The 26,715-nt window shown below is 50.3% G+C and overlaps 3 protein-coding genes across 4 annotated transcripts; 2 read left to right on the top strand and 1 right to left on the bottom strand.

The window, feature by feature from the left end:
- The first annotated feature begins 7 nt into the window (after window positions 1–7).
- Window positions 8–4,905, top strand: exosc4 (exosome component 4). Its single transcript, XM_066716112.1, has 3 exons — window positions 8–475; window positions 1,364–1,570; window positions 4,414–4,905. Exons 1-3 carry the CDS (start codon window positions 305–307, stop codon window positions 4,771–4,773), a joined length of 738 nt encoding a protein of 245 aa, XP_066572209.1. The 5' UTR covers window positions 8–304; the 3' UTR covers window positions 4,774–4,905.
- An 836-nt stretch (window positions 4,906–5,741) lies between these two features.
- gpaa1 (glycosylphosphatidylinositol anchor attachment 1) lies at window positions 5,742–10,630 on the top strand. The gene is made up of 13 exons (XM_066716115.1): window positions 5,742–5,902; window positions 6,081–6,222; window positions 6,305–6,484; window positions 6,738–6,849; window positions 6,966–7,113; window positions 7,253–7,354; window positions 7,902–8,098; window positions 8,746–8,942; window positions 9,226–9,379; window positions 9,463–9,534; window positions 9,664–9,860; window positions 9,952–10,122; window positions 10,202–10,630. Exons 2-13 carry the CDS (start codon window positions 6,149–6,151, stop codon window positions 10,443–10,445), a joined length of 1,848 nt encoding a protein of 615 aa, XP_066572212.1. The 5' UTR covers window positions 5,742–5,902; window positions 6,081–6,148; the 3' UTR covers window positions 10,446–10,630.
- A 184-nt stretch (window positions 10,631–10,814) lies between these two features.
- On the bottom strand, window positions 10,815–25,774 carry shrprbck1r (sharpin and rbck1 related). Of its 2 annotated transcripts, none has more exons than XM_066716114.1 (14): window positions 25,319–25,774; window positions 24,368–24,542; window positions 24,106–24,195; window positions 23,817–23,958; window positions 23,564–23,654; window positions 23,098–23,383; window positions 22,814–22,938; window positions 22,370–22,543; window positions 12,617–12,777; window positions 12,330–12,441; window positions 12,026–12,205; window positions 11,823–11,921; window positions 11,562–11,705; window positions 10,815–11,296 (listed from the first exon to the last, which is right to left on the bottom strand). In XM_066716114.1, exons 1-14 carry the CDS (start codon window positions 25,589–25,591, stop codon window positions 11,216–11,218), a joined length of 2,133 nt encoding a protein of 710 aa, XP_066572211.1. In that variant the 5' UTR covers window positions 25,592–25,774; the 3' UTR covers window positions 10,815–11,215. The 2 variants fall into 2 exon arrangements, with proteins under 2 accessions (XP_066572211.1, XP_066572210.1); XM_066716113.1 differs by having other exon boundaries at window positions 22,814–22,941.
- Window positions 25,775–26,715: the final 941 nt, after the last annotated feature.

Genomic DNA, 26,715 nt, shown 5'->3' on the forward strand with positions numbered 1-26,715 from the left:
GAGCCAGAGCTGTCCACACTGCGTCTGCGCAGACCGTGACGTCACACGCAGACTCCCGTCTGCAATCCAGCCGCACGGAAGTGTCGTGAACGCGGCCTATGGTGTTGAACTACAGTTCGCGCGGGGCATTGTGGGTATTGTAGTCTGTTTTCTGCTCGCCTACACCTTCCTGCTCCGCTGAGCTCTCCACACGTGTTGGGAGGTCGTGCGAGGGGTGTCCGCAGTGCAGCGTGTCTGTGTGTCTGTGTATCGGTCCTGCTGTCCGCTCCTGCTTCACACCGTTGCGTTTCCGCTCGGGATCGCCATGGCCGGGCTGGAGCTGCTGTCGGACCAGGGGTACCGGCTGGACGGGCGGAAGCCCACCGAGCTGCGCAAGGTCCGGGCCCGGATGGGGGTGTTCGGGCAGGCCGACGGGTCCGCCTACATCGAGCAGGGCAACACCAAGGCGCTGGCGGTGGTGTACGGCCCGCATGAGGTGAGGGCTCTGTTTATGGGATTATTTATTTATTTAGTTATCTATACTTTGATATGACCCCCGTGAGATTGTTATGAGCTTAGCAAGCACTGACCGCGTCATGCCAGTAAAGATCATTCTGGACTGTGTGTGCGTGCGTGCGTGTCTGTCTGTCTGTCTGTCTGTCTGTCTGTCTGTGTGTGTGTGTGTGAGTGAGTGAGTGAGTGAGTGTCTGTGTGAGTGAGTGAGTGAATGAGTGAGTGCGTGTGTGTCTGTCTGTCTGTCTGTGTGTCTGTCTGTCTGTCTGTGAGTGAGTGCGTGTCTGTGTGAGTGAGTGCGTGTGTGTCTGTCTGTCTGTGTGAGTGAGTGAGTGAGTGCGTGTCTGTCTGTGAGTGAGTGCGTGTCTGTGTGAGTGAGTGCGTGTCTGTCTGTCTGTCTGTGTGAGTGAGTGAGTGCGTGTCTGTCTGTGTGTGTGTGCGTGTCTGTGTGAGTGAGTGCATGTCTGTCTGTCTGTGTGAGTGAGTGAGTGAGTGCATGTGTGTGTGTGTGTGTGTGTCTGTCTGTCTGTCTGTCTGTCTGTCTGTCTGTGTGTCTGTGTGAGTGAGTGCCCGTGTGTGTGTGTGTGTGTGTGTTGCACATGTTATTGTTGTTGCAGCACTGTTGAAATGTGCCAGAGCACACGTTATTGCCATTGCACTATAGATACTCTGGGCTATACAGTATAGTGCTACAGCGCACAGAACCGCACTGACGTCCTGCACTGCCGCACACTGGACTGGGCCGGGTGAGGCTCTGTGCGTCAGTGACTGAGCATCCTGAAGCCCTTATCTCCCCCCTCCCCCTAAAACCCCCTCTCTTCATTCAGTTCGCATTGCCCTCTCTCTCCTCTCCCCTATCCCTCTCTCCCAGGTGCGGGGGTCCCGTGTGCGTGCCCTGCATGACCGTGCCGTGATCAACTGCCAGTACAGCATGGCCACCTTCAGCACGGCGGAGAGGAAGCGCCGCCCGCATGGCGACCGCAGGGCCAGCGAGGTCAGCCTGCAGCTGCAGCAGACCTTCGAGGCGGCCGTGCTGACCTCGCTGTACCCCCGCTCCCAGATCGACATCTATGTCAAGGTAACGCACTGCAGTATAATACACGGTACTGTAACACACTGCACTGGAGTTCACTGCACACTGTAGTGGAGTATAGGCCTACAACAACTAATCGCTATAATCTGAAAGCCTGTAATGCCTCGGTTCCACTGGCTTAAGGGTCCGTGTCGTGCCATGCCGTGCTGGACACGTCCGTCCTCAGACGCGATCCAGAGCTTTTTTTGTAAAACCAGGCCGCTGTGAATCCATCCCTCTGATGGGAGGAGCAGCGACTGTGGGTTTGGTTTGTGTTTGTGTTAAAACAGAAGCAGAGAGCAACACTACGAGCAATACAGCCTGAGTGGAGAGGACTTCTGTGTCTGTTTCATTCTTTCTGCTTTACGTGATTGTAAACAGCTTAATAAATACACGTTTCTGTTCAGAGATATTAGGAAGAGCTAAACGTGTAGAGACAACATTATATTCAGACAAGCACGTTGCACCATGTGCAACAATAATACTAAATAGCAAATATGTATTGTTATTATTATCTTAATCGTTTGTGCTAGTATATATGTATTTTAAACAGCACAGCGTGACTCCCTTAATTTATTACTTACTAATTTTTGCCGTATTATTTATAATTTACTTAGCAGACGTCCTTAACCAGGGCAAGTTACAGTTGAAACAAAATACACACGTTTCACGATTAATCATCCAGATACAATATAGCAGCTTATAATTGAACTAAAGTGTGCGTGTCTCAGTCATGGCGTTTATGGACGGATTTATTAATCCAGTCCTTAATGTTTTAGAGGGAAACCCAGATCTGCTGTATTTATTTATAAATTTATCTTGTAAATGAACTGAATCGTGTTCGCCTTCACACTGACTGTCTCTGCAGATTGTCCTGCACACCATTCACACAACACAGCCTGAAACACCGTCCAGCTGTTCATAAAAGATTAATAAAATCGGCTGCTACCAATCTGATTATTATCCTTCAGTTTATTGTAACTAGTCAGGCGCTGCACCGGTCCTGTGAAATCCAAGTTTTTAATGCACTCGGATATTAACTGTAAGCAGTCATTGTTTCTGTACGTGGATTTCACTCCATGCTGATGTCATTTCTTCGTGATCGCACATGGCACTTGAGACTATATCTTCCGACACAATGTATCTGATCTCTTCCTTGTCTGTCTCAGTCCAGCACACATCTCTCTTCTGAAAGTGAATCATGTCCTCAGTGGGATGGACGCTTACGGACACGTCCAGCACCAGATATTTAACCTCCACAAAACACTGACACGTCCGGACGCTTAGCCAGTGGAAACACCTGTTTAAGCGCCCGGGGTCAGACGTGTCCAGATGCGTCCACCAGTGGAAACGGGGCATACGTCTTCTACAGTGTTGGGAGCACTTTACACTGAACACTTTGAAAGCACACCGGAGCCGTGATGGCAGGGCAAAGACGCTCAGCTGGCGCAGTCGTGGCACTGGATCAGACACGACTTTCTGTCATCCAGAAAGCTGTCCATCAAGGACGTGGCACACTGGATCCGTTAAAACGGCACTAAGTGCACAGCCTTTCCGTTTCTGGAACTGGTGTGCGTCTCGCAAGCAACACCTGTTTCTTTACCTCCTTAACTACATTATTATGAGCCTATTCTACATTTTACACTCTTATTATTGCAGAGCGCTACATTCAAGCAAGAGTCGAACCAGACGCAGTAAAGGCAGGCGATGCAGCAGCGCAGGACATACACACACAAACCAAGAGAACCAGCAGGACAGCCAATACAGGAGCGCAAGCAATAACAAAGGCTCAGAGGATGTAAAAACTTGCAACTAACAGAGATCCTTAATAAGAAAATTTCTATAAAAGGTGATTAATACATTTCTTTAAACTATCCTGTCGGGGCGCTTCTCGGAATGCGCAGCGCTGCGGAAGTCTCGGACTGTATCGCTCCAGTGCTGGACTGCTGCTGTTAACACTGAGTCTAATGGGTTTTCTTTATTTATCAAAACATTTCAGCACATTTCAAACTGAAGAGTAAAACAGCTTTGTGTCTGGAGAGCAATGTGACAACACCTGGATATAATGCTGGAATTATTTTGTATCTGATTAATGGATTAATCAAAGTGGTAATCAACAGACTAATCGATTATCAAAATGTCGTTTGTTTCAGCCCTAGTGGAGTATAATACACTGTAACACACACCCGAATGCTCTGCACTGTAATAAACTACAGTGGTGTATAATACAGACTACTGCACTATATTACACTGTACTGCACTGTAATAAACTACACTGGTGTATAATACAGACTACTGCACTGCATTACACTGTACTACACTATATTACTGTACTGCACTGTAATAAACTACACTGGTGTATTATACAGACTACTGCACTGCGTTACACTGTACTGCACTATATTACACTGTACTGCACTGTAATAAACTACACTGGTGTATAATACAGACTACTGCACTGCATTACACTGTACTACACTATATTACTGTACTCCACTGTAATAAACTACACTGGTGTATAATACAGACTACTGCACTGTTACACTGTACTACACTATATTACTGTACTCCACTGTAATAAACTACACTGGTGTATAATACAGACTACTGCACTGCATTACACTGTACTACACTATATTACACTGTACTGCACTCTATTACACTGCAGTATATTGCAGTGCTCCCACAGTGTGCTGCGGTGTTGTTGCAGTGATTAAGTAGTTAGTCGCTGAATGGAGAAGCTCTGCTCCACGGTGTGGCTGTGGGTGTGGCCGGCACAGGGTCCCTCGGCCATGCCTGTCCGGGCGCTTCATTACCTCCATGTGAAATAACTGCCCCGTCTCCCCCAGGTACTGCAGTCCGACGGGGGCAACTACAGCGCCTGTGTGAACGCCGCCACGCTGGCCGTGGTGGACGCCGGGATCCCACTGCGCGACTACGTGTGCTCCTGCAGCGCCGGCATGGTGGACGAGCAGCCGCTGGCGGACCTGTGCCACGCCGAGGAGGCGGGGGGGGGCACGGCGCTCAGTCTGGCCCTGCTGCCGCGGGGGGGGCAGCTGGCGCTGCTGCAGATGGACGCCAGGCTGCACCAGGACCACCTGGAGCCACTGCTGGACGCGGCCATGACCGGCTGCCGGGGCCTGAGCACCGTGCTGGACACCGTGGTCCGAGAGCACCTGCAGGAGGTGTCCACACTGACCGCACAGTGAGGGGGGGCAGGGCGGCCAGGAGGTCACATGATTGACTGCACAGGGGGGAGGAACAGAGTGTTATTTTTGTAAGCGTGTCTGTAACTGTAACTACACTTTACATGTCTAATAAACGACACAGTTCACACCCTGCGCTGTCTGTCCATCTTGTGAGCCTGTGTGTACCTGTCCAAACAGTGTGCAATCAAGAGGAGCCCATTCGCCCCATCGTGCTCGTTTGGTGTCCATTAATAACTGAGTGATCAAGGATCCTATCCAGTCTGTTTTTGAATGTTCCCAAATTGTCTCTTCAGCCACATCGCTGGGGAGTTTGTCCAGATTGTGACGCCTCTCTGTGTGAAGAAGTGTCTCCTGTTTTCTGTCTTGAATGCCTTGAAGCCCAATTTCCATTTGTGTCCCGGGTGCGTGTGTCCCTGCTGATCTGGAAAAGCTCCTCTGGTTTGATGTGGTCGATGCCTTTCATGATTTTGAAGACTTGCATTAAGTCCCCACGTAGTCTCCTCTGTTCCAGGGTGAAAAGGTTCAGTTCCTCAGTCTCTCAGTAGGACTTTCCCTTCAGACCTGGAATAAGTCTGGTTGCTCTCCTCTGAACTGCCTCTAGAGCAGCGATATCTTTCTTGAAGTGTGGAGCCCAGAACTGTCCACAGTATCCAGATGAGCTCTAACTAGTGCATTGTACAGTCTGAACATCACTGCCCTTGTTCTCAATTCTACACTTTTGACAATATACCCTAGCATTGTGTTTGCCTTTTTTATTGCTTCCCCACATTGTTTGGATGGAGAAAGTGTCTGTCCGTCTGGCTTCATCCCTCCACCAGATATAAGGCGGAAGGGCAGTGTATAGTTTTACTGAACTTGTGATTGTATTTAATCAATTTAAATTAAATGTCTACTCGGGCGAGGCTTCCCTGCCGACAGGGGGCGCAGACGGACAGCGGGGATCTCCCGGAAGTGAGTCCGAGGGAAAAGCGGTCCTGTGGGAAACCAGGAAGTGGCCGCCATCGCGGAGCAGCACCTCCGTCTGAACAAGCGCACATTGTCCGGCCACAGCAGGGCGTCGGCGCACAGACAGCGAGCAGCGACCCGGCGAACCGGACCGAGCAGCCCGGCCTCTGCGCAGCCCTGCGAGGTGGGAGCGCCCGAGTGCGTCGTGTCGGCGACATTGCATTGCTTTGCCCGTGTTTATGGGACCCGCTGCAGCAGAGTCCACATCTCTACAGTGCGGCTGTTCAGGGCTGTAGTACAGCAGTGCGTCAGTGTGAGTCTATCAGTCAGAGTTGTGTCCGACTGTGTGCTGTGTTTTCAAGGTAAAGCCTGACAGCGGCCAGTCCATCGGTCAGTGTGAGGCCCCAGCGGTCAGTTCAGCGGAGCGGACATGGGTCTGCTGTCTGACCCCAACCGCAGGAGAGCCCTAACCAGCCTGCTGACCCGGCTCAACACACCCCTCTGGTCAGTTTGACACACCTGCCTGCCTGTATGCACCTGTCCACAGCGCACCTGCCTGTAACTCCTCTCTCTCTCTCCGTGGCAGTGTGCTGTGTTACGTGGCGGGCGTGGCGTGGTTCATGGGCCTGGCCTTCGCGCCGTTCTCGCTGCGCTGCTACATGTCGGAGAACGCCATGGGCTCCACCATGGTGGAGGAGCGCTTCTCCACGGGCGAGCGGGCGCTGGGCGCGGCCAGGGAGTTCGCTGCCCAGAAGAAGAAGGCCGGGTCAGTCCACAGCAGGGCCAGTCTGCCCAGTCTGCCTCCCGCCTCCCTCACACACTCACTGTGTGTGTGTTGCTGTATCAGAGTGTGCATGTCAATCTCTCTTGCATACTCAACTCTGTCCATCCCTCTGTATACAGACTCTGGAGTAACAGCCTGGTGACTTTGGGTCTGTCTCTTTCTGTCCCTTCCCTTCTTCCTCCATCCTCTGTCTGCACCCCTCTCTCTCCCTCCCCGCTCCCTCTCTCTCTCGCAGAGGGATGCCGGTGCAGTGGCTGGTGCAGGCAATGCAGAGCCGGGGGCTGGAGGTTTACACACAGAGCTTCTCGCGCATGCTGCCCTTCCCTGACGAGAGCAAGGAGAGATACGTGAGTGACTGTACCGACAAGCTGTACTGCACACACTACACACTGTACTGACACTGTACTGCACACTAACTCATAATTAAGCGTGTCTTTTCCCTCCCTCTGTGTCTACCTGTCAGATGGTGCATGGCACTAATGTCTACGGTATCCTGCGTGCCCCCCGCGCTCCGCGCACAGAGTCTCTTGTGCTCAGTGCCCCCTGCAGCCCAGATGGCGCCAACAACCAGGCCGTGGGGCTGCTACTGGCCCTGGCCCAGTACTTCAAGGGTGAGCGAGAAACGTCTGTTTGTCTCTGTGTGTGTGTGTGAGTGAGGTCGGGGCAGGTGTACTGTGTGTGTTCCGTAGTGTGTGTGTGTGTTCAGGGCAGGTGTACTGCCTCTGTTCAGTAGTGTGTGTCTGTCTTCAGGGCAGGTGTACTGGGCGAAGGACCTGATCTTCCTGGTGAACGAGCACGACCTCATCGGCATGCAGGCCTGGCTGGAGGGCTACCATGACGTCAACACCACCGGTAAGCAGGGGCCGGGTGTGCGTTAATGTGCTCACTGTGTTACTCTGTGTGTATGGATGCACTGTGCTGTGTGTTACTCCGTGTGTATGGATGCACTGTGCTGTGTGTTACTCCGTATGTATTGACGCACTGTGCTGTGTGTTACTCCGTGTGTATGGATGCACTGTGCTGTGTGTTACTCCGTGTGTATGGATGCACTGTGCTGTGTGTTACTCCGTGTGTATTGACGCACTGTGCTGTGTGTTACTCCGTGTGTATTGACGCACTGTGCTGTGTGTTACTCCGTGTGTATTGACGCACTGTGCTGTGTGTTACTCCGTGTGTATGGATGCACTGTGCTGTGTGTTACTCCGTGTGTATTGACGCACTGTGCTGTGTGTTACTCCGTGTGTATTGACGCACTGTGCTGTGTGTTACTCCGTGTGTATTGACGCACTGTGCTGTGTGTTACTCCGTGTGTATGGATGCACTGTGCTGTGTGTTACTCTGTGTGTATGGATGTGCTGTGCTGTGTGTATTGACACACTGTGCTGTGCTGTCTGCTCAGGCATCAGTGCGTCGCCCCTGCAGGGCCGGGGGGGCTCAATCCAGGCGGCGCTGTCTCTGGAGCTCAGCAGTGATGTCATCACCAGCCTGGACCTGGTGCTGGAGGGGCTGAACGGTCAGCTGCCCAACCTGGACCTGGCCAACCTGTTCCACGCCTTCTGCCAGAAGACCAACATCCTGTGCACCATACAGGGCAAGGTACCGGTCACCGCCACATAGAGAACAAGGCACCGGTCACCGCACCGTACAGGGCAAGGTACCGGTCACCGCCAAATAGAGAACAAGGCACCGGTCACCGCACCGTACAGGGCAAGGTACCGGTCACTGCCGCTTAGAGAACAAGGCACCGGTCACCGTACTGTACAGGGCAAGGTACCGGTCACTGCCGTATAGAGAACAAGGCACCGGTCACCGTACTGTACAGGGCAAGGTACTGGTCACTGCCGCGTAGAGAACAAGGCACCGGTCACCGTACTGTACAGGGCAAGGTACCGGTCACTGCCGTATAGAGAACAAGGCACCGGTCACCGTACTGTACAGGGCAAGGTACTGGTCACTGCCGCGTAGAGAACAAGGCACCGGTCACCGTACTGTACAGGGCAAGGTACCGGTCACTGCCGTATAGAGAACAAGGCACCGGTCACCGTACTGTACAGGGCAAGGTACTGGTCACTGCCGCGTAGAGAACAAGGCACCGGTCACCGCACCGTACAGGCAAAGGTCACCGCCGTGTAGAGAACAAGGTACCAGTCACCGTACTGTACAGGGCAAGGCACCGCTCACCACACCGTACAGGGCAATCTGGCAGCATCGCGACTGTCCTGTGCTCTGTGCTCTGCATGCAGCTCCAGCGCAGTGACTGGGACACAGTGTCTGGCTACACACACTCGGTGCAGACCATGCTGCTGATGGTGCTGCGCCAGGCCAGCGGGCGCTCCTGGGGGGACCACGGCCTGTTCCTGCGCTACCACATCGAGGCTGCCACGCTGCGCGGCATCAACAGCTTCCGCCAGTACAAGACCGACATCACCACGCTGGGCAAGTATGTATCCGCGCACTGGGAGGGGCATGTCTGTCTGTGTGTGTGCAGTATCCCAGTGTCTGTGTGTGTGTGTGTAGTATCCCAGTGTCTGTGTGTGTGTGTAGTATCCCAGTGTCTGTGTGTGTGTGTGTGTGCGCAGTATCCCAGTGTCTGTGTGTGTGTGTGTGCGCAGTATCCCAGTGTCTGTGTGTGTGTGTGTGTGTGTGTGTGTGTGTGTGTGCAGTATCCCCAGTGTGTGTGTGTGTGTGTGTGCGCAGTATCCCAGTGTCTGTGTGTGTCCCAGGCTGCTGGAGGGGATGTTTCGGAAGCTCAACAACCTGCTCGAGCGGCTGCACCAGTCCTACTTCTTCTACCTGATGCCCTCGCTGTCGCGCTTCGTCTCCATCGGCTACTACATGCCTGCCTTCAGCCTGCTGGTGCTCATCCTGCTGCTGCGCGTATCCTGAGGGAGAGGGAGGGAGGGAGGGAGGGAGGAGGAGTAGTAAGTGTCCCAGTGTGCCAGTCCTTAACACTGCTCTAGGCTCTGGACCTGTGGGTGCAGCTCAGTGACCCGTCTACAGCCCTGGAGGACTGCGCCACGGAGGGAGAAGAGGTCAGTCTGTCCCTCGGTGTGTCTGCTGTGGAATCGCTGATCTCAGTGTTCAGTGGATGGGTGTCAGTCTGTCTGTCTGTTATTGTGGAGCAGAGCGGGCTGCAGTGACTGCCTGTCCCTCTCCCCCAGGTGTCCAGTCCCGGCCTGCTGTCCCTGCTGACCCCGGTGCTGATCAGTCACCTGACGGGCGTGGCGCTGTACACACTGCCCGTGCTCTCCCAGCATGCCGCGGTGCAGCACTTCCCCGTGTCGGAGACCGAGGCTGTGACCCTGACCGCCGTGGCCATCTACACCGCTGGCCTGGCCCTGCCGCACAACACACACAGGTACACAACGCTGCCGCACAACGCGCACAAGTACACAACGCTGCCGCACAACACCGTGACGCGTCTCTGTATGTCCCTCTCTCCGCCGCAGGGTGCTGTCCGGTGCGGGGACGGAGCGCGGCTGGCGGGTGCTGAAGCTGCTGTCCCTGCTGTACCTGTCCGCCCTGCTGGGCTGCACCGCACTGCTCAACTTCTCGCTGGGCTTCATCCTGGCGCTGACGCTGGTGCCCGTCACGGCCTTCATCACGCCTCACGCGCCCAGGTAACGCACCGGCCACGTCGGCTCGCTCACGTGTCTGCCCACGCCGACGCACTTTCACGCGCCGACGCTCTCCCTGCAGGCTGCTGAGCGCCGGGGCGATGGTGCTGCTCAGCCCGGCCATCACGCTGCTGCTGTGCGTGTTCCTGTACCAGGAGCTGCAGGAGGCGCCTGTGTCGCCGCTGGAGGGCTGGGCACTGTTCCTGTCCGCCATTTCACAGGGCATCCTGGACCACCACCTGTACGGCTCGCTGCTCTACCCCCTCGTCGCGCTGCTCGTCTTCCCCTGCTGGCTGCAGGTCTGGAACATCCTCTTCTGGAAGTGAAGGGGGGCGGGAGCCACGAGCGCCGGCACGGATGTCTCTCCCCGTGACGGTGACCCGGTGGACACCCGACCCACGGCCAAGCGGCCCCCAGCAGTGCGGAGTGATTACTGAACACGGGCGTCTGTCCCTCTGTGCACTGTTATGTATTTATTCATAAAAGACCAGGTTTGGGTTTCGTTTTGGAATTCTGCATCCTTTTTACTGTGTTGACTGTTTCTCACGTGTCCCAGACAGTCGGTGTCCCGGTCAATTAATGTACCAGTCGGTGTACAGTGGGTGTGTGTGTGTGTGTGTGTGTGTGTGTGTGTGTGTGTGTGTGTCTTGGTCAGTGTGTCTTGTACCTCAGGCAATAAGGTCCAACTCCAACACTTCTGCTGATCAGTCATCTTTATTGATACACAATGGACAGAATAAGGCACTATGGCAAAGACACAACACAGCCCTGAGCGTGTGCACGTCGTAGCAGCGTTAGAGTGTGTGTGTGTGTGTGTGTGTGTGTGTGTGTATTCATCAATCACAGCTGCGATAAGCAGGACAGGGTTCGACTGGCACCGGCTGTGAAAGGCTCTCTCTCTCTCTCTCTGTCCGTCAGTCAGTGGTGAGTCGCAGTGTTAGTGGCAGACACAGCTGGTTGTGTGGAGCTGGTCTGTGCTAGCAGGTTCCCTTGAGGTCATGCACTGTGCGTGTGCGTGTGCGTGTGTGTAGCTTGCATAGAGACTACAGGAAGCACTATAGGGTCGATGGCCTCGTCTCTCCGCTGTCCTCTCCTGCTAGTGGCAGTTCTGGCAGTCTGGGTGGCAGCGCTGCTGGTTGACGTTACAGCGGCACCCCCCACTGGTGTCCCCCGGGCCCTGCGAGACACGGAGTACTGTCAGCACTGAACACACTGCACTGTACACACTGTAGACACTATCAGCACTGAACATACTACACACTACACTGGACACACTGTCAGCACTGAACACTGTACACTACACTGAACACGCTGCACTGTACACACAACACACTGAACACACAGCATACAATGGGCATAATAAACTGTCAGTACACTGCAACACAGACACAATTACACAGCAGACAGACAGACACAGGCAGCATCAGAGGGGCAGCTCTCACCCCCGGCCCCCAGCGTGGCCCCCGGGTGACCCAGCAGATCTCGGTGTGACAGACAGTGCAGCGCAGCCAATCACAGCCCTCCTTCTTCTGCACAATTATTCCACACTGTGGACAGTGCATCGCCTCCCCTGTCTGGACCAGAGTCTGAAACACAGCGAGAGGGAGGGGGGGTTAGGAATGCAGCTGAAGAGACAAATGAGAGGGTCAGCCAGTGTGTGGGGTGTGTGTGACACTGCACCAGTGTGTCAGTCTCAGTCTCACTCTCAGCAGGTCTCTGGTCCTTCGTGCTGCAGAGTCATTGAGGGCGCGCACAGCCAGGTCATCCTGATACTGCCTGCAGTCCATCCCCTCATGGATTGCCTGAGAGGGGGGGAGGGGGAGGGGGAGGGAGAAAATCATTCCATGTACATAGTATAGAGCGTGTATACAGTGATGATATACAGTGTGTGTGCACAGTAGAGTACCTTGCAGAGCAGGCAGTTGTGCCGGGCGCACACGGGGCAGTGGAAGGTGTTGACGCTGTCCTCGTACTCGCACCAGCCGGGGCAGTCCGGGGTGGCGCAGTGGTAGCTGCTCTCACTGCGGCACTCGGCCACTGCCAGCCCCCGGGACAGGAAGCGCTCGTACTCTGACACGGACACCAGCTGCAGCCGGGGGGAAGGGGAGAGACCGTGTTACTGCATTAACCTGGGACAAGAGTGTAGAGACAGGAAGTGTGTCACTGTTTCCGTGTGTGTGTGTGTGTGCGCGTTGGCCAGTCAGTCTCACCGCGCGGATCTCCCTCTCCTGCAGTGTGCTGTTGCAGGCGTAGGTGTCGTCGCGGTACGGACACGCCACCTCGGGGTCCTCACACACATGGATCACGGAGCGCAGGCACTCTCTGCAGAAACCACAATCGCAACAACACACTGCGTCACACTGAGGGACACGAGGGAGCACTGAGACACACTGACACATAGCTACAGTCACAGACACACACACTGTGTCACACAGTAGGACACGAGGGGGCACCAATACACACTGACATCCTGCCTGCAGTCCCTGCCCCCCCTGACCTGCAGAAGCAGTGCAGACAGTCCCGGAGCAGGACCCCCTCCCCGGGCTGCAGCTCCAGGTAGCAGATGCGACACTCCACGCTCTCCCGGTTCGGTACCAGGTCCTGCTCGTCCGTCTGGACCAGACGCTCAAAGTTCTGCTTCCTCTCTGCATCCTGGACCTGGGAGGACAGACGGAGGGTCAAAGGTCATTGGTATTATTGTTATATGTTCATTATTAATTTCTGTTATCATTACTTTTTTTTTTCCCCTAGTTTTTCTGAGGAACCACTTGCATAAAACCCTTTAGTGTGAAAATACTGCACTGCACTACACTGTACTGTATTATACTACACTGTACTGTATTATACTTCACTGCACAACACTGTACTGTATTATACTGCATTGCATTGTACTGTATTATACTGCATTACATTGTACTGTATTATACTGCACTACACTGTACTGTATTATACTGCATTACATTGTACTGTATTATACTGCACTACTGTATGATACTTCACTGCACTACATTGTACTGAATTATACTGCACTACACTGTGCTGTATTATACTGCACTGCACTACATTGTACTGTATTATACTGCACTGCACTACTGTATTATACTGCATTACATTGTACTGTATTATACTGCACTACACTACTGTATTATACTGCATTACATTGTACTGTATTATACTGCACTACACTGTACTGTATTATACTGCACTACATTGTACTGTATTATACTGCACTACTGTATTATACTTCACTGCACTACATTGTACTGAATTATACTGCACTACACTGTACTGTATTATACTGCACTGCACTACATAGTACTGTATTATACTGCACTGCACTACTGTATTATACTGCATTACATTGTACTGTATTATACTGCACTACACTACTGTATTATACTGCATTACATTGTACTGTATTATACTGCACTACATTGTACTGTATTATACTGCACTACACTGTACTGTATTATACTGCACTACACTGTACTGTATTATAATGCACTACTGTATTATACTTCACTGCACTACATTGTACTGTATTATACTGCACTGCACTACATTGTACTGTATTATACTGCAGTACACTGTACTGTATTATACTGCATTACTGTATTATACTTCACTGCACTCCATTGTACTGTATTATACTTCACTACACTGTACTGTATTATACTGCACTACATTGTACTGTATTATACTGCACTGCACTACACTGTACTGTTATACTGCACTACACTGTACTGTATTATACTGCACTACACTGTACTGTATTATACTGCACTGCACTACATTGTACTGTATTATACTGTACTACACTGTACTGTATTATACTGCATTACTGTATTATACTTCACTGCACTACACTGTACTGTGTTATACTGCACAACATTGTACTGTATTATACTGCACTACACTGTACTGTATTATACTGCACTGCACTACACTGTACTGTATTATACTGCACTGCACTGTACTGTATTATACTGCACTGCACTACATTGTACTGTATTATACTTCACTGCACTACACTGTACTGTATTATACTGCACTGCGCTACATTGTACTGTATTATACTGCACTACATTGTACTGTATTATACTACACTGTACTGTATTATACTGCACAACACTGTACTGTATTATACTGCATTGCATTGTACTGTATTATACTGCATTACATTGTACTGTATTATACTGCACTACACTGTACTGTATTATACTGCATTACATTGTACTGTATTATACTGCACTACTGTATTATACTTCACTGCACTACATTGTACTGAATTATACTGCACTACACTGTGCTGTATTATACTGCACTGCACTACATTGTACTGTATTATACTGCACTGCACTACTGTATTATACTGCATTACATTGTACTGTATTATACTGCACTACACTACTGTATTATACTGCATTACATTGTACTGTATTATACTGCACTACATTGTACTGTATTATACTGCACTACATTGTACTGTATTATACTGCACTACTGTATTATACTTCACTGCACTACATTGTACTGTATTATACTGCACTGCACTACATTGTACTGTATTATACTGCAGTACACTGTACTGTATTATACTGCATTACTGTATTATACTTCACTACACTGTACTGTATTATACTGCATTACATTGTACTGTATTATACTGCACTGCACTACACTGTACTGTTATACTGCACTACACTACTGTATTATACTGCACTACACTGTACTGTATTATACTGCACTACACTGTACTGTATTATACTGCACTACATTGTACTGTATTATACTGCACTACTGTATTATACTTCACTGCACTACATTGTACTGTATTATACTGCACTGCACTACATTGTACTGTATTATACTGCACTACACTACTGTATTATACTGCATTACATTGTACTGTATTATACTGCACTACATTGTACTGTATTATACTGCACTACTGTATTATACTTCACTGCACTACATTGTACTGTATTATACTGCACTGCACTACATTGTACTGTATTATACTGCAGTACACTGTACTGTATTATACTGCATTACTGTATTATACTTCACTGCACTCCATTGTACTGTATTATACTTCACTACACTGTACTGTATTATACTGCATTACATTGTACTGTATTATACTGCACTACACTACTGTATTATACTGCACTACACTGTACTGTATTATACTGCACTACACTGTACTGTATTATACTGCACTACACTGTGCTGTATTATACTGCACTGCACTACATTGTACTGTATTATACTGTACTACACTGTACTGTATTATACTGCATTACTGTATTATACTTCACTGCACTACACTGTACTGTGTTATACTGCACAACATTGTACTGTATTATACTGCACTACACTGTACTGTATTATACTGCACTGCACTACACTGTACTGTATTATACTGCACTGCACTGTACTGTATTATACTGCACTGCACTACACTGTACAGTATTATACTTCACTGCACTACACTGTACTGTATTATACTGCACTACATTGTACTGTATTATACTGCACTACATTGTACTGTATTATACTGCACTGCACTGCACTACACTGTACTGTATTATACTTCACTGCACTACACTGTACTGTATTATACTGCATTACATTGTACTGTATTATACTTCACTGCACTACACTGTACTGTATTATACTGCATTACATTGTACTGTATTATACTGCACTACACTGTACTGTATTATACTGCACTACACTACTGTATTATACTGCACTACATTGTACTGTATTATACTGCACTGCACTACACTGTACTGTATTATACTGCACTACACTATACTGTATTATACTGCACTACATTGTACTGTATTATACTGCACTACACTGTACTGTATTATACTGCACTACACTGTACTGTATTATACTGCACTACTGTATTATACTTCACTGCACTACACTGTACTGTATTATACTGCACCGCACTACACTGTACTGTTATACTGCACTACATTGTACTGTATTATACTGCACTACACTACTGTATTATACTGCATTACATTGTACAGTATTATACTGCACTACATTGTACTGTATTATACTGCACTGCACTACACTGTACTGTTATACTGCACTACTGTATTATACTTCACTGCACTACACTGTACTGTATTATACTGCACTGCACTACACTGTACTGTATTATACTGCATTACATTGTACTGTATTATACTGCACTACACTGTACTGTATTATACTGCACTGCACTACACTGTACTGTATTATACTGCACTACACTGTACTGTATTATACTGCACTGCACTACACTGTACTGTATTATACTGCACTGCACTACACTGTACTGTTATACTGCACTACATTGTACTGTATTATACTGCACTACTGTATTATACTTCACTGCACTACACTGTACTGTATTATACTGCACTGCACTACACTGTACTGTTATACTGCACTACATTGTACTGTATTATACTGCACTACATTGTACTGTATTATACTGCACTACACTGTACTGTATTATACTGCACTACATTGTACTGTATTATACTGCACTACATTGTACTGTATTATACTGCACTGCACTACATTGTACTGTATTATATTTCACTGCAATACACTGTACTGTATTATACTGCACTACACTGTACTGTATTATACTGCACTACATTGTACTGTATTATACTGCACTGCACTACACTGTACTGTATTATACTGCATTACACTGTACTGTATTATACTGCACTACATTGTACTGTATTATACTGTACTACACTGTACTGTATTATACTGCATTACTGTATTATACTTCACTGCACTACACTGTACTGTATTATACTGCACTACACTGTACTGTATTATACTGCACTGCACTACACTGTACTGTTATACTGCACTACATTGTACTGTATTATACTGCACTACTGTATTATACTGCACTGCACTACACTGTACTGTATTATACTGCATTACATTGTACTGTATTATACTGCACTACACTGTACTGTATTATACTGCATTACATTGTACTGTATTATACTGCATTACTGTATTATACTTCACTGCACTACACTGTACTGTATTATACTGCACTACATTGTACTGTATTATACTTCACTGCACTACACTGTACTGTATTATACTGCACTGCACTACACTGTACTGTATTATACTGCATTACATTGTACTGTATTATACTGCACTACACTGTACTGTATTATACTGCACTGCACTACACTGTACTGTTATACGACACTACATTGTACTGTATTATACTGCACTACTGTATTATACTTCACTGCACTACACTGTACTGTATTATACTGCATTACACTGTACTGTATTATACTTCACTGCACTAGACTGTACTGTTATACTGCACTACATTGTACTGTATTATACTGCACTACATTGTACTGTATTATACTGCACTACATTGTACTGTATTATACTGCATTACTGTATTATACTTCACTGCACTACACTGTACTGTATTATACTGCACTACTGTATTATACTTCACTGCACTACACTGTACTGTATTATACTGCACTACTGTATTATACTGCACTACACTGTACTGTATTATACTGCACTACTGTATTATACTGCACTACACTGTACTGTATTATACTTCACTGCACTACACTGTACTGTATTATACTGCACTACTGTATTATACTTCACTACACTGTACTGTATTATACTGCATTACATTGTACTGTATTATACTGCACTACACTGTACTGTATTATACTGCATTACATTGTACTGTATTATACTGCACTACACTGTACTGTATTATACTGCACTACTGTATTATACTGCACTACACTGTACTGTATTATAATGCACTACTGTATTATACTTCACTGCACTACATTGTACTGTATTATACTGCACTACTGTATTATACTGCACTACACTACATTGTACTGTATTATACTGCACCTGTGGGTGGGAAGGCAGGAGGCGAGCGGGGGCTCAGTTTGTCTTGGCTGTGGTCACTATTAGTACGTGTGTAGAGGGACCCTGTGCGGAGGCTCAGTGGGGCTCGAGAGGAGCTGGGTTTTTGTTTGGGCTCCCGTCTGTCTGTTTCTGTTTGCGGACTCTATAATAAACACTGTTTCTCTCTAAATGCGTCTGATTGTATCCTGAGCCCCCACTATACAGCTCTGGAAAAAATTAAGAGACCACTTAACATGATTTCTGAACTTGGAGTGGCCTCTTAATTTTTTCCAGAGCTGTATATACAAATATACAGTTATCTTCCAAGAGACAGCAAAATCATTAGGTGTGGCCAAATCAACTGTTTGGTACATTCTTAAAAAGAAAGAACGCATTTTGAGCTCAGGAACCCCCAAGAAAACCCCCTTCACAACAGTTGGCCAGATCAAGAACACCCTCCAGGAGGTAGGTGTATCTGTGTCAAAGTCAACAATGAAGAGAAGAGTTCACCAGAGTAAATACAGAGGGTTTACCACAAGATGGAAACAGGAAGGCCAGATTAGAGTTTGCCAAAAAACATCTAAAGAACCCTATACAGTTCTGAACAACATCCTATGGACAGATGAGACAAAGATCAACTTGTACCACAATGATGGGAAGAGACGAGTATGGAGAAGGGAAGGAATTGCTCATGATCTGAAGCACACCACCTTATCTGTGAAGCATATTATGGCATGGGCATGTATGGCTGACAAGGGAACTGGTTCCTTTGTATTTATTGATGATGTGACTGCAGACAAAAGCAGCAGGATGAATGCTGAAGTGTTTAGGGCTATGTTATCTGCTCAGATTCAGCCAAATGCTGAAAACTCACTGGACATGTCGCTTCACAGTGCAGATGGACAATGACCTGAAGCATACTGCGAAAGCAACCCAAGGCTTTTTTAAGGTGAAGAAGTGGAATGTTCTGCAATGGCCATGTCAATCACCTGACCTGAATCCAACTGAGCAGCATTTCACTTGCTGAAGACAAAACTGAAGGCAAAACACCCCAAGAACCAGCAGGAACTAAAGACAGCTGCAGTACAGGCCTGGCAGAGCAACACCAGGGAAGAAACCCGGCATCTGCTGATGACAAGTATTGAAACTCACAATTTAATTCATGATTATGTTAGTTTGTCCAATTAATTTTGAGCCCCTAACACTGGGGGGAGCACATATAAAAACCATTCACCCAATTTGGATGTAACTACCCTCAAGTTAAAGATGAAAGTCTGCACTTAAAGCACATCTTGATTGTTTCCTTTCAAATCCATTGTGGCGTAGTGACAAAATGATCACAATTGTGTCACTGTCCACATATTTATGGGCCTAACTGTATATATAAATTGATACAATGGAAATGACCCCCCTCTGTATCTGGGATAGGCAAGAAAACACTAAATAAAGCAGAGCTTTAAAATAAGTCTTTATTTCTAAACAATATTTTAGATTATTTATTTTTACAGTAAAATACAACACGTTTATTCCCCCCCCCCGACAATGCATTTTGAAAGGTTAGAGGACGAGACAGAGAAACCCCTCCCTCACGCAGCAGGGGCAGACGGGGCTCTGGAGTCAGAGGGATGGCGGGGGTGCCGTGTTACTCTGGGGGCTGGGGCTGCACTACAATGCCCAGCGAGGGACACAGACCAGAAGGAAGAGACGGGGGCAGGGAGTCGGAGGGACCGAGGGCAGGGCACGCTTTCCATTGAAGGTGAGGGCCAAAGCATTCGAAACATTTGATACACCCCCCACCACACCACCCCCACCACACCACCCCACAACAAGACAACACGTATAACAACCAGATCAGATCAAACAAAAAGCCAGAAACAAAAGTCAAACTTTAAATATGATTATGAACACAGTGGGGGGGACTGCAGTGCTGCAGTAGGGGGTCAGTGCATTTGCCTTGTGTGTGTTTATCTATGGGAGTATCAGTGTGTGTGAGAGAATGCACACCTGAATCAGTACATGTATCAGTGTATCAGTGAGTGTATGTCAGTGTGTGTGAGAATGTGCACCTGAATCAGTACATGTAACAGAGTGTTAAACTGTACCAGTCAGTGCGTCTCAGTGTGTGTGTGCGCATCAGGGTGTGCAGTCAGTAGTCCGGGTTCGAGGGCAAGTTGAGATTGTGCAGCAGGGCGTTGTCCTGCTCTCTGGCGCCCCCCAGTGTGTCGTCTCGTCTCCCCTTCTCCTTAAACACAGAGAGAGAGGACAGGTCAGGTTAGCTCAGGGGTTCCCAAACTGGGGGGCCCCAGGACCCTCTATGGGGGGGCGCAGGTAAAGCGCTGAACGGGTAAAAAGTGAAGATGAGACATGAAATCCACGAGGGGTCTGACAACTGTTTATTGCCGCCCCGCCGGAATCGTGCTGGATAAACGGATTCCTTTTGCATCGACCCGGCTCTGTGAAATGACTTTTTCCACATTTACACACATCAAAAACAAACTACGGTCGCGACTCACGAGAGTGGAAATCGGGTCTCGGTTATTGGCTTAATCCATATCTAGTCATGGCCTATCAGAAGGGAGGACTGTCGTGTAGCACCGCCTGTGAGCCACTTATTGGCAGTTTCAGACCAAATATCTGCAATATTTCGGAAACGGCAATAACAAAAAATAAAATCGATGAGTTTGCACAGTTAAACATCAACGCAGATGAGGCAGACAGAGAAAAGACGCCCTGGAAGTTCGTCTAACTCCAGTGAGCTCCACTAGATAGTGAGCAAAGGTTCATGCACGGAGATTCCAATGTTAATGGCCAAAGACTGAAAAGTAAAATGCAAACGGGTATTAAAGTGTACTCCTCTTTGTTAAATGTTAGGGCTTTCAAAATTATGATTGGAAATATAAATATGAACGGGTGAGACGTGGGGGGGGTTATGGGCGTGAGCTGTGACCCAAATGGATGGGGGGGTGCCAGCCAAAAGAGTTTGGGAACCTCTGGGTTAGCTACAGGGGGTGCCAGCCACACCCACCCACCCACTGTCCCCTCTTTGGCTCCGTCTATTCCTCAGAAAGAGAGAGAGCGTGAGAGAGCGCGACAGGAAGGGAGAGCGAGGTTGTGCTCTGCCTGGCGCCAGTCCATCTCTGCCCTGTTCCCGTGTGCGTCTTTCTGCCTCGGTCTGTCCAGCTGTGCTGCGTCTGCTCCCTGTGTCCAGTACAGTACAGTACAGCAGGGTCTATCGGCCCCCCCATCCCGCTACCTGTCCCTCGGTGCATTTTCAACAGCACCCCCCCATCTGACGCACTGCCTGCCCTACAGTCAGTGTCTGTGTCCGTCAGTGTGGGTGGAAACAGCAGCTGAGCCAGTCAGCAGCTACCAGTTCTCCCATCAGCCCTCACAGCTGCCTGTCTGTGGTTCTGAAAGCATGAGCCAGTGTGTCAGTGTCCCTGTGCCACATGCATGTCTCTCTGTGCCACGAGCGTGTGTGTCCGTGCCACGTGCGTGTCTCTCTCTGTGCCACGAACGTGCGTGTCCCTGTGCCACGTCTCTCTGTGCCACAAGCATGAGTGTCCCTGTACCACGTGTCTCTCTGTGCCACGAGCGTGCGTCTCTCTCTCTGTGCCACGAGCGTGCGTCTCTCTCTCTGTGTGTGCCACAAGCGTGCGTCTCTCTCTCTGTGCCACGAGCGTGCGTCTCTCTCTCTCTCTCTCTCTGTGCCACAAGCGTGCGTCTCTCTCTCTGTGTGTGCCACGAGCGTGCGTCTCTCTCTCTGTGCCACGAGCGTGCGTCTCTCTCTCTCTCTCTGTGCCACGAGCGTGCGCTCTCTCTGTGCCACGAGCGTGCGTCTCTCTCTCTGTGCCACGAGCGTGCGTCTCTCTCTCTGTGCCACGAGCGTGCGTCTCTCTCTCTCTCTCTCTGTGCCACAAGCGTGCGTCTCTCTCTCTGTGTGTGCCACGAGCGTGCGTCTCTCTCTCTGTGCCACGAGCGTGCGTCTCTCTCTCTCTCTCTGTGCCACGAGCGTGCGTCTCTCTCTCTGTGCCACGAGCGTGCGTCTCTCTCTCTCTGTGCCACGAGCGTGCGTCTCTCTCTCTCTCTCTGTGCCACGAGCGTGCGTGTCCCTGTACCGCATGCGTCTCTCTCCCTGTGCCACGAGCGTGCGTGTCCCTGTGCCGTGTGCGTGTGTATGTGTGCGCGTGCGTGCAATAACTGAGTGAGTGTGTGCATACAGCGACTGTGTGTGTGTTTATGCGTTCAATAACTGAGAGTGTGTGTGAGTGTGTATTTTAACAGTGTGGGTGTGGCCTACCTGCTGGTACTGCCTCACAGCCTCCTTCTCCTGCTGCAAACGCCGCAGCTCGTCCGGGTCGGGACGGTACCCCCCCGGCACCGTGTAGCTCAGGGGTCGGGCGGCACTGCAAATCTCACAGCCCGGCCGGGTGGGCTTGTTGATGAAGGTACAGGACGGGCAAGACCAGCCAGCCTGGAGGAGGGAGGAGAGAGAGGGGGATTAACACACACACCAAGGCTGCAGTGTCTGTCAGCACCCCCGTGTGTTCGCTGGCCTGACATCCGGAGTGTCTGGGTCGGTACTGTTGTGCTGGTTCTTGCAGGAGGCAGTATGTCAGTGTGCATCTGCTGGCATGTTGTCGGCAGGGTCAGTGAATAATTGTGTGTTTGCTGGCGTGTGGTGGGCGGTGTCAGTGTGTGTTCGCCAGGCGTGTTGTGGGAGGTGTCAGTGTGCCAGGGGTACCTGCAGGTGGGCTGGCGTTGGGTTGGCTGTGTTAAGGCTCAGTGCCTCATTCAGCTGCAGCATCTCCAGGTTGATCAGGTCTCGGATGTCACCGACGCCGAGGCGCTCTGCCCCGCCCCCTCCGCCTGCTGGACCAATCACAGATCACACAGAGCCATCAGCAGCCAATCAGAGACCTCCCCTGCCCTGCCCCACTCCCTGACACCAATACGGACCTCGGGATGGACAGGGCAGGACGGACAGAGGGACTAATTGAGCCGAGCGGGACGGTTGGTGCCATGTACCTGTCGAGTGGGGGAGCCGGGCAGGCAGGGTGCTGTAGCCTCGCCAGTCCTGTGGGGGCAGCCCGTTGCTGGGGGGGACGGGGCCGGCCTGCAGTAGGGCGCTCTCCTGGTCCCGCTGGCACAGCTGGGGAGACAGGCGGGCCTGGCGCGCGGACAGCAGGTACAGGAAGGCCGTGTCTCCGTGGCCCCGCACCCCGTAGGAGGCTAGCGAACGCGGGTCCGAGCACAGGCACTGCCCGATCACCCAGCGCTGCACTCGGGGGTGAAACCCGTAGTCCAGGAACACCTGAGAGGGAGGGAGGGAGAGAGAGAGAGAGCAGGAAGAAGGAGAGCGACTGGTGAGCTGCTGCAGTGTATACACACACCTGAGAGAGGGACACAGAGCAGACAATAATGATTCACACACACAGTCACAGGCACCCAGACAGACAGCTGGAGGACAGATAGAGACGGGCGGCAGTCTGACCTGCTGCTTCAGGGAGGCGATGGTCATGTGGGGGAAGACTTTCACTGTGACACAACAGGACGAGGAGGCATCTTCCACCGCCACCTTCAGACTGACAGAGAGAAAGACCATGAACACACTCCTCTGCCACACTCCCTCCTTCACACTGACAGAGCACACTCCTCCTTTACCATCCACACACTGACCCCTGCAGAGCTCTCTCCCCTTCTCTCTCTCCCTCCTTTTCCTCCCCTCTCCCTCTTCCCTCACTCACTTGATCTCGGTGTCCAGGTAGCTGTCCTGCCGGGGCTGTATGCTGAGCACCACCTGCTGGCGAGCGAGAGTCAGAGCGCACCGAGAGGCTGCCTGGGCGTCCCCGGCCTCGATCGCATGTGCCAGCTCTGTGCACAGCTCCTCTGTGGGGGAGGAAGAGGGAGATCAGTGGTGGTGCTACGCAAGATGATCAAACTACTGAGAGAGAGAGAGAGAGAGAGAGAGAGAGAGAGAGAGAGAGAGAGAGAGAGAGAGAGAGAGAGAGAGAGAGAGAGAGAGAGAGCACTGACCTGTGCGTGGCAGCATGGCAGACGCTGTGGGTTCGAGGGGCTCCAGCTGGAGCTGCCTATCATCTGGGGGCTGACAGCAGCCGTCTGCAACTGAGAGAGGGACAGAGGAGTGCCATTAATCAGAGAGCCAACTTCTGACAGGGACACACACGAGAGAGAGACAGTGAGAGAGACGGTGGGACACACATTAATCTGAGAGCCTACTTCTGACAGACGTACAGTGAGACACAGGGACCCAGGGATCCACATGGGACACACGCACCTCTCTGCGCCTCTCTCAGGGAGGAGGTGATCACAGTGGCCCACTCCTGCGCCTCGCGCTCGTCCCGGAAGTTGAAGGTGATGCGGTCGTGCGGGGGGGTGGCCAGGCTGAGCTCGTGGCAGCGCTGTGACCTCACCTCGTAGCGCACGTCACGCAAGTCAAACTCCACGATGGACTGAGCAAGGGAGAGAGGAGAGAAACAGGGAGTTAGAGCAGAGGAGAGGAGAGAGGAAGAGTTCACCCTCCTCCTTCCCCTGATGGAATTTTGGTCTGACACTCACAGTGTGTTAAACAGACACTGTGACACACTATTGCACACACTGTCTCACTCTCTCTGATGTGATCAGCTCAGCAGGCTTTAACCAGACACGCTGGTAGATGAACACAGACACCCGTCTCCTCTCCGCGCAGCGGGGCAGCATCACTACCCGCCCCCTGCTGCTGTTCACAGCGCCGCTGTGCTGACAAACTGACTAGTCAGAATGAGCTGCGTAGCGAAAGTACGCGTGCGCAGTGAACACGCCCATAAATCTGCTGGTAATAATTATGAACATTTAGAATGATTTTGACCGTGTTATTTTATAGTGACCAATTTGCTATTTACGCATAGATGACAGGATGAGCTGCATAGGGTCTGAACGCTTCTAATACAGTAATAGTGTTGAAAAACGGAAGCCCATTGTGACGGGTCCCTTCTGTCCGACAGATGAGCTGCCCCGGATTTGAAGTGTTAAAATACAGTAACAGTGCTGAGAAACAGCTGGTAGCGCATTCAGACGGTGCTTTATGTGAGACAGGATGAGCTGCTTAGTATTTTCAGCGGGGCAGCCCATTGTTTTCAGACACCGGGCAGCCCATCCTGATCGGGAAGCGCAGTGTCAGAACACCGGCACCGGTATTTACGTATTTACTCCCGGTTTATTTCTATTCCTGAGGCCCCCGGCGACCTACCACGCTTCTGCCCGCGGCCGCCGAGGAGCTGGCGTCCCGCAGAGCCAAGCGGAATTCCCCGGCCCGGCCCGGGTCCATGCTGAGCTGCAGGCGGAGCGACTCGTCCCCGGCGCCGGGCAGGCAGAGAGGCCGGATGCCGGAGTGGCACACCGACACTCTCACCGACATGAGCACGGTGCTGCAGCCGCCTTGAGGCGCTCCCGGCCCGGGCAGGGGGGGCGAGGGAGTCCGGGGCGGCGGGGTGTGCGCCCAGCCGCCCGAGCTCAGCGCCATCCCGGCGGGAGGGGGGCGGGTGTTGTGGGAAAAGCCCGACCTGTGAGTCGGGCCGGTCCGGTTCGGCTGTCCAGGTTGGTGGGCCCGGCAGTGCAGGCCGAGCGCTCGCTTGTTTACGTGCGTAAGAAGCTGCCGCCGCTCCGCGCTGCTACTGCGCGCGACTTCCTGCGCCCGGCGGAAGCGGCCGCCTGCACCCGCGACCCCGCGGAACAGTTCCGCCCCCGGCCGGCAGAACCAAGATCAACGTGGTGATGAGCATTGCTATTATTATTGTTATTTCTTGGCAGATGCCCTTATCCAGGGAGACTTACAACATAAGTGCAAAAATACAGTTAAGTAAAAGGCATCAATCATTACAAATTCAATTTACATAAAACATAGCAATTCAAAATTATACATTTTACAACTTCCAATTGACACAGGCAAGTGCAGTAAGTGAGGTCCTACATCCTGGACGGTGAAAGCTAAGTGCTGTCAAGATGTCGGGTCACAGACGAGGGCTGCGGGAAAGAGAGCAAGGAGGAAAACAATCAAGAACACGAGAAGCAAATAAAACTGTGAAGTGCTATCTAGCAGGGATAGAGGACTAATATTACAAGTGCTGTCGGAAGAGATGCGTCTTGAGTAAGAGCCGGAATGAGGTCAAGGACTCGCTGTTTTGACTTCGGTGGGCAGGTCGTTCAGGGATGAGAAGGAGCGGCTCTGGAGGAAGGAGAGTGGAGAGGAGGCAGAGTTAGTCTTCTGGCACTGGAGGAGCGCAGTGGTCTGGAGGGGATGTATGGAGAGACGAGTGACTGAAGGTAACATGAAGATGATTATGAAGATGTTCATGTGCACTGGACAGGACAATACCTACCGCCCACCAGCTCTGATTGACAGAGTTCAATGTTTTGTCTCATTGAAAAAAAAAAAGAAATACAAGAGACGCTACGAAATGTAGAAGCGCACTGAGACAAACGGGAAATATATATATATACATGTTGAAACTAATTAATGAATAAATAAATGTTGAAATAAATAAACAAATGTCCATGTATTTGTTTAATTATGTGTTTATTTTATCTGTGTAAGTATTTTAAATTTCAGTATGGATAGTCCTCCATAATGTGAAACCGTGTAACTCC

This window comes from Amia ocellicauda, chromosome 2 (assembly GCF_036373705.1).
Source record: "Amia ocellicauda isolate fAmiCal2 chromosome 2, fAmiCal2.hap1, whole genome shotgun sequence".
Classification (NCBI taxonomy): Eukaryota; Metazoa; Chordata; class Actinopteri; order Amiiformes; family Amiidae; genus Amia; species Amia ocellicauda.

Excerpts from the sequence above, each read along its gene's own strand:
- gpaa1 (XM_066716115.1), top strand. The coding sequence starts at position 6,149 with ATGGGTCTGCTGTCTGACCCCAACCGCAGGAGAGCCCTAACCAGCCTG. Across the intron at positions 7,114-7,252 it reads CCTGGCCCAGTACTTCAAGG|GGCAGGTGTACTGGGCGAAG; the intron begins GTGAGCGAGAAA and ends GTCTGTCTTCAG. Across the intron at positions 9,380-9,462 it reads TGCTCATCCTGCTGCTGCGC|GCTCTGGACCTGTGGGTGCA; the intron begins GTATCCTGAGGG and ends ACACTGCTCTAG.
- shrprbck1r (XM_066716113.1), bottom strand. The coding sequence starts at position 25,591 with ATGGCGCTGAGCTCGGGCGGCTGGGCGCACACCCCGCCGCCCCGGACT. Across the intron at positions 24,196-24,367 it reads CCTGAGAGAGGCGCAGAGAG|TTGCAGACGGCTGCTGTCAG; the intron begins GTGCGTGTGTCC and ends TCCCTCTCTCAG. Across the intron at positions 11,922-12,025 it reads ACAACTGCCTGCTCTGCAAG|GCAATCCATGAGGGGATGGA; the intron begins GTACTCTACTGT and ends CCCCCCTCTCAG.
- exosc4 (XM_066716112.1), top strand. The coding sequence starts at position 305 with ATGGCCGGGCTGGAGCTGCTGTCGGACCAGGGGTACCGGCTGGACGGG. Across the intron at positions 476-1,363 it reads TGGTGTACGGCCCGCATGAG|GTGCGGGGGTCCCGTGTGCG; the intron begins GTGAGGGCTCTG and ends CCTCTCTCCCAG. Across the intron at positions 1,571-4,413 it reads AGATCGACATCTATGTCAAG|GTACTGCAGTCCGACGGGGG; the intron begins GTAACGCACTGC and ends CGTCTCCCCCAG.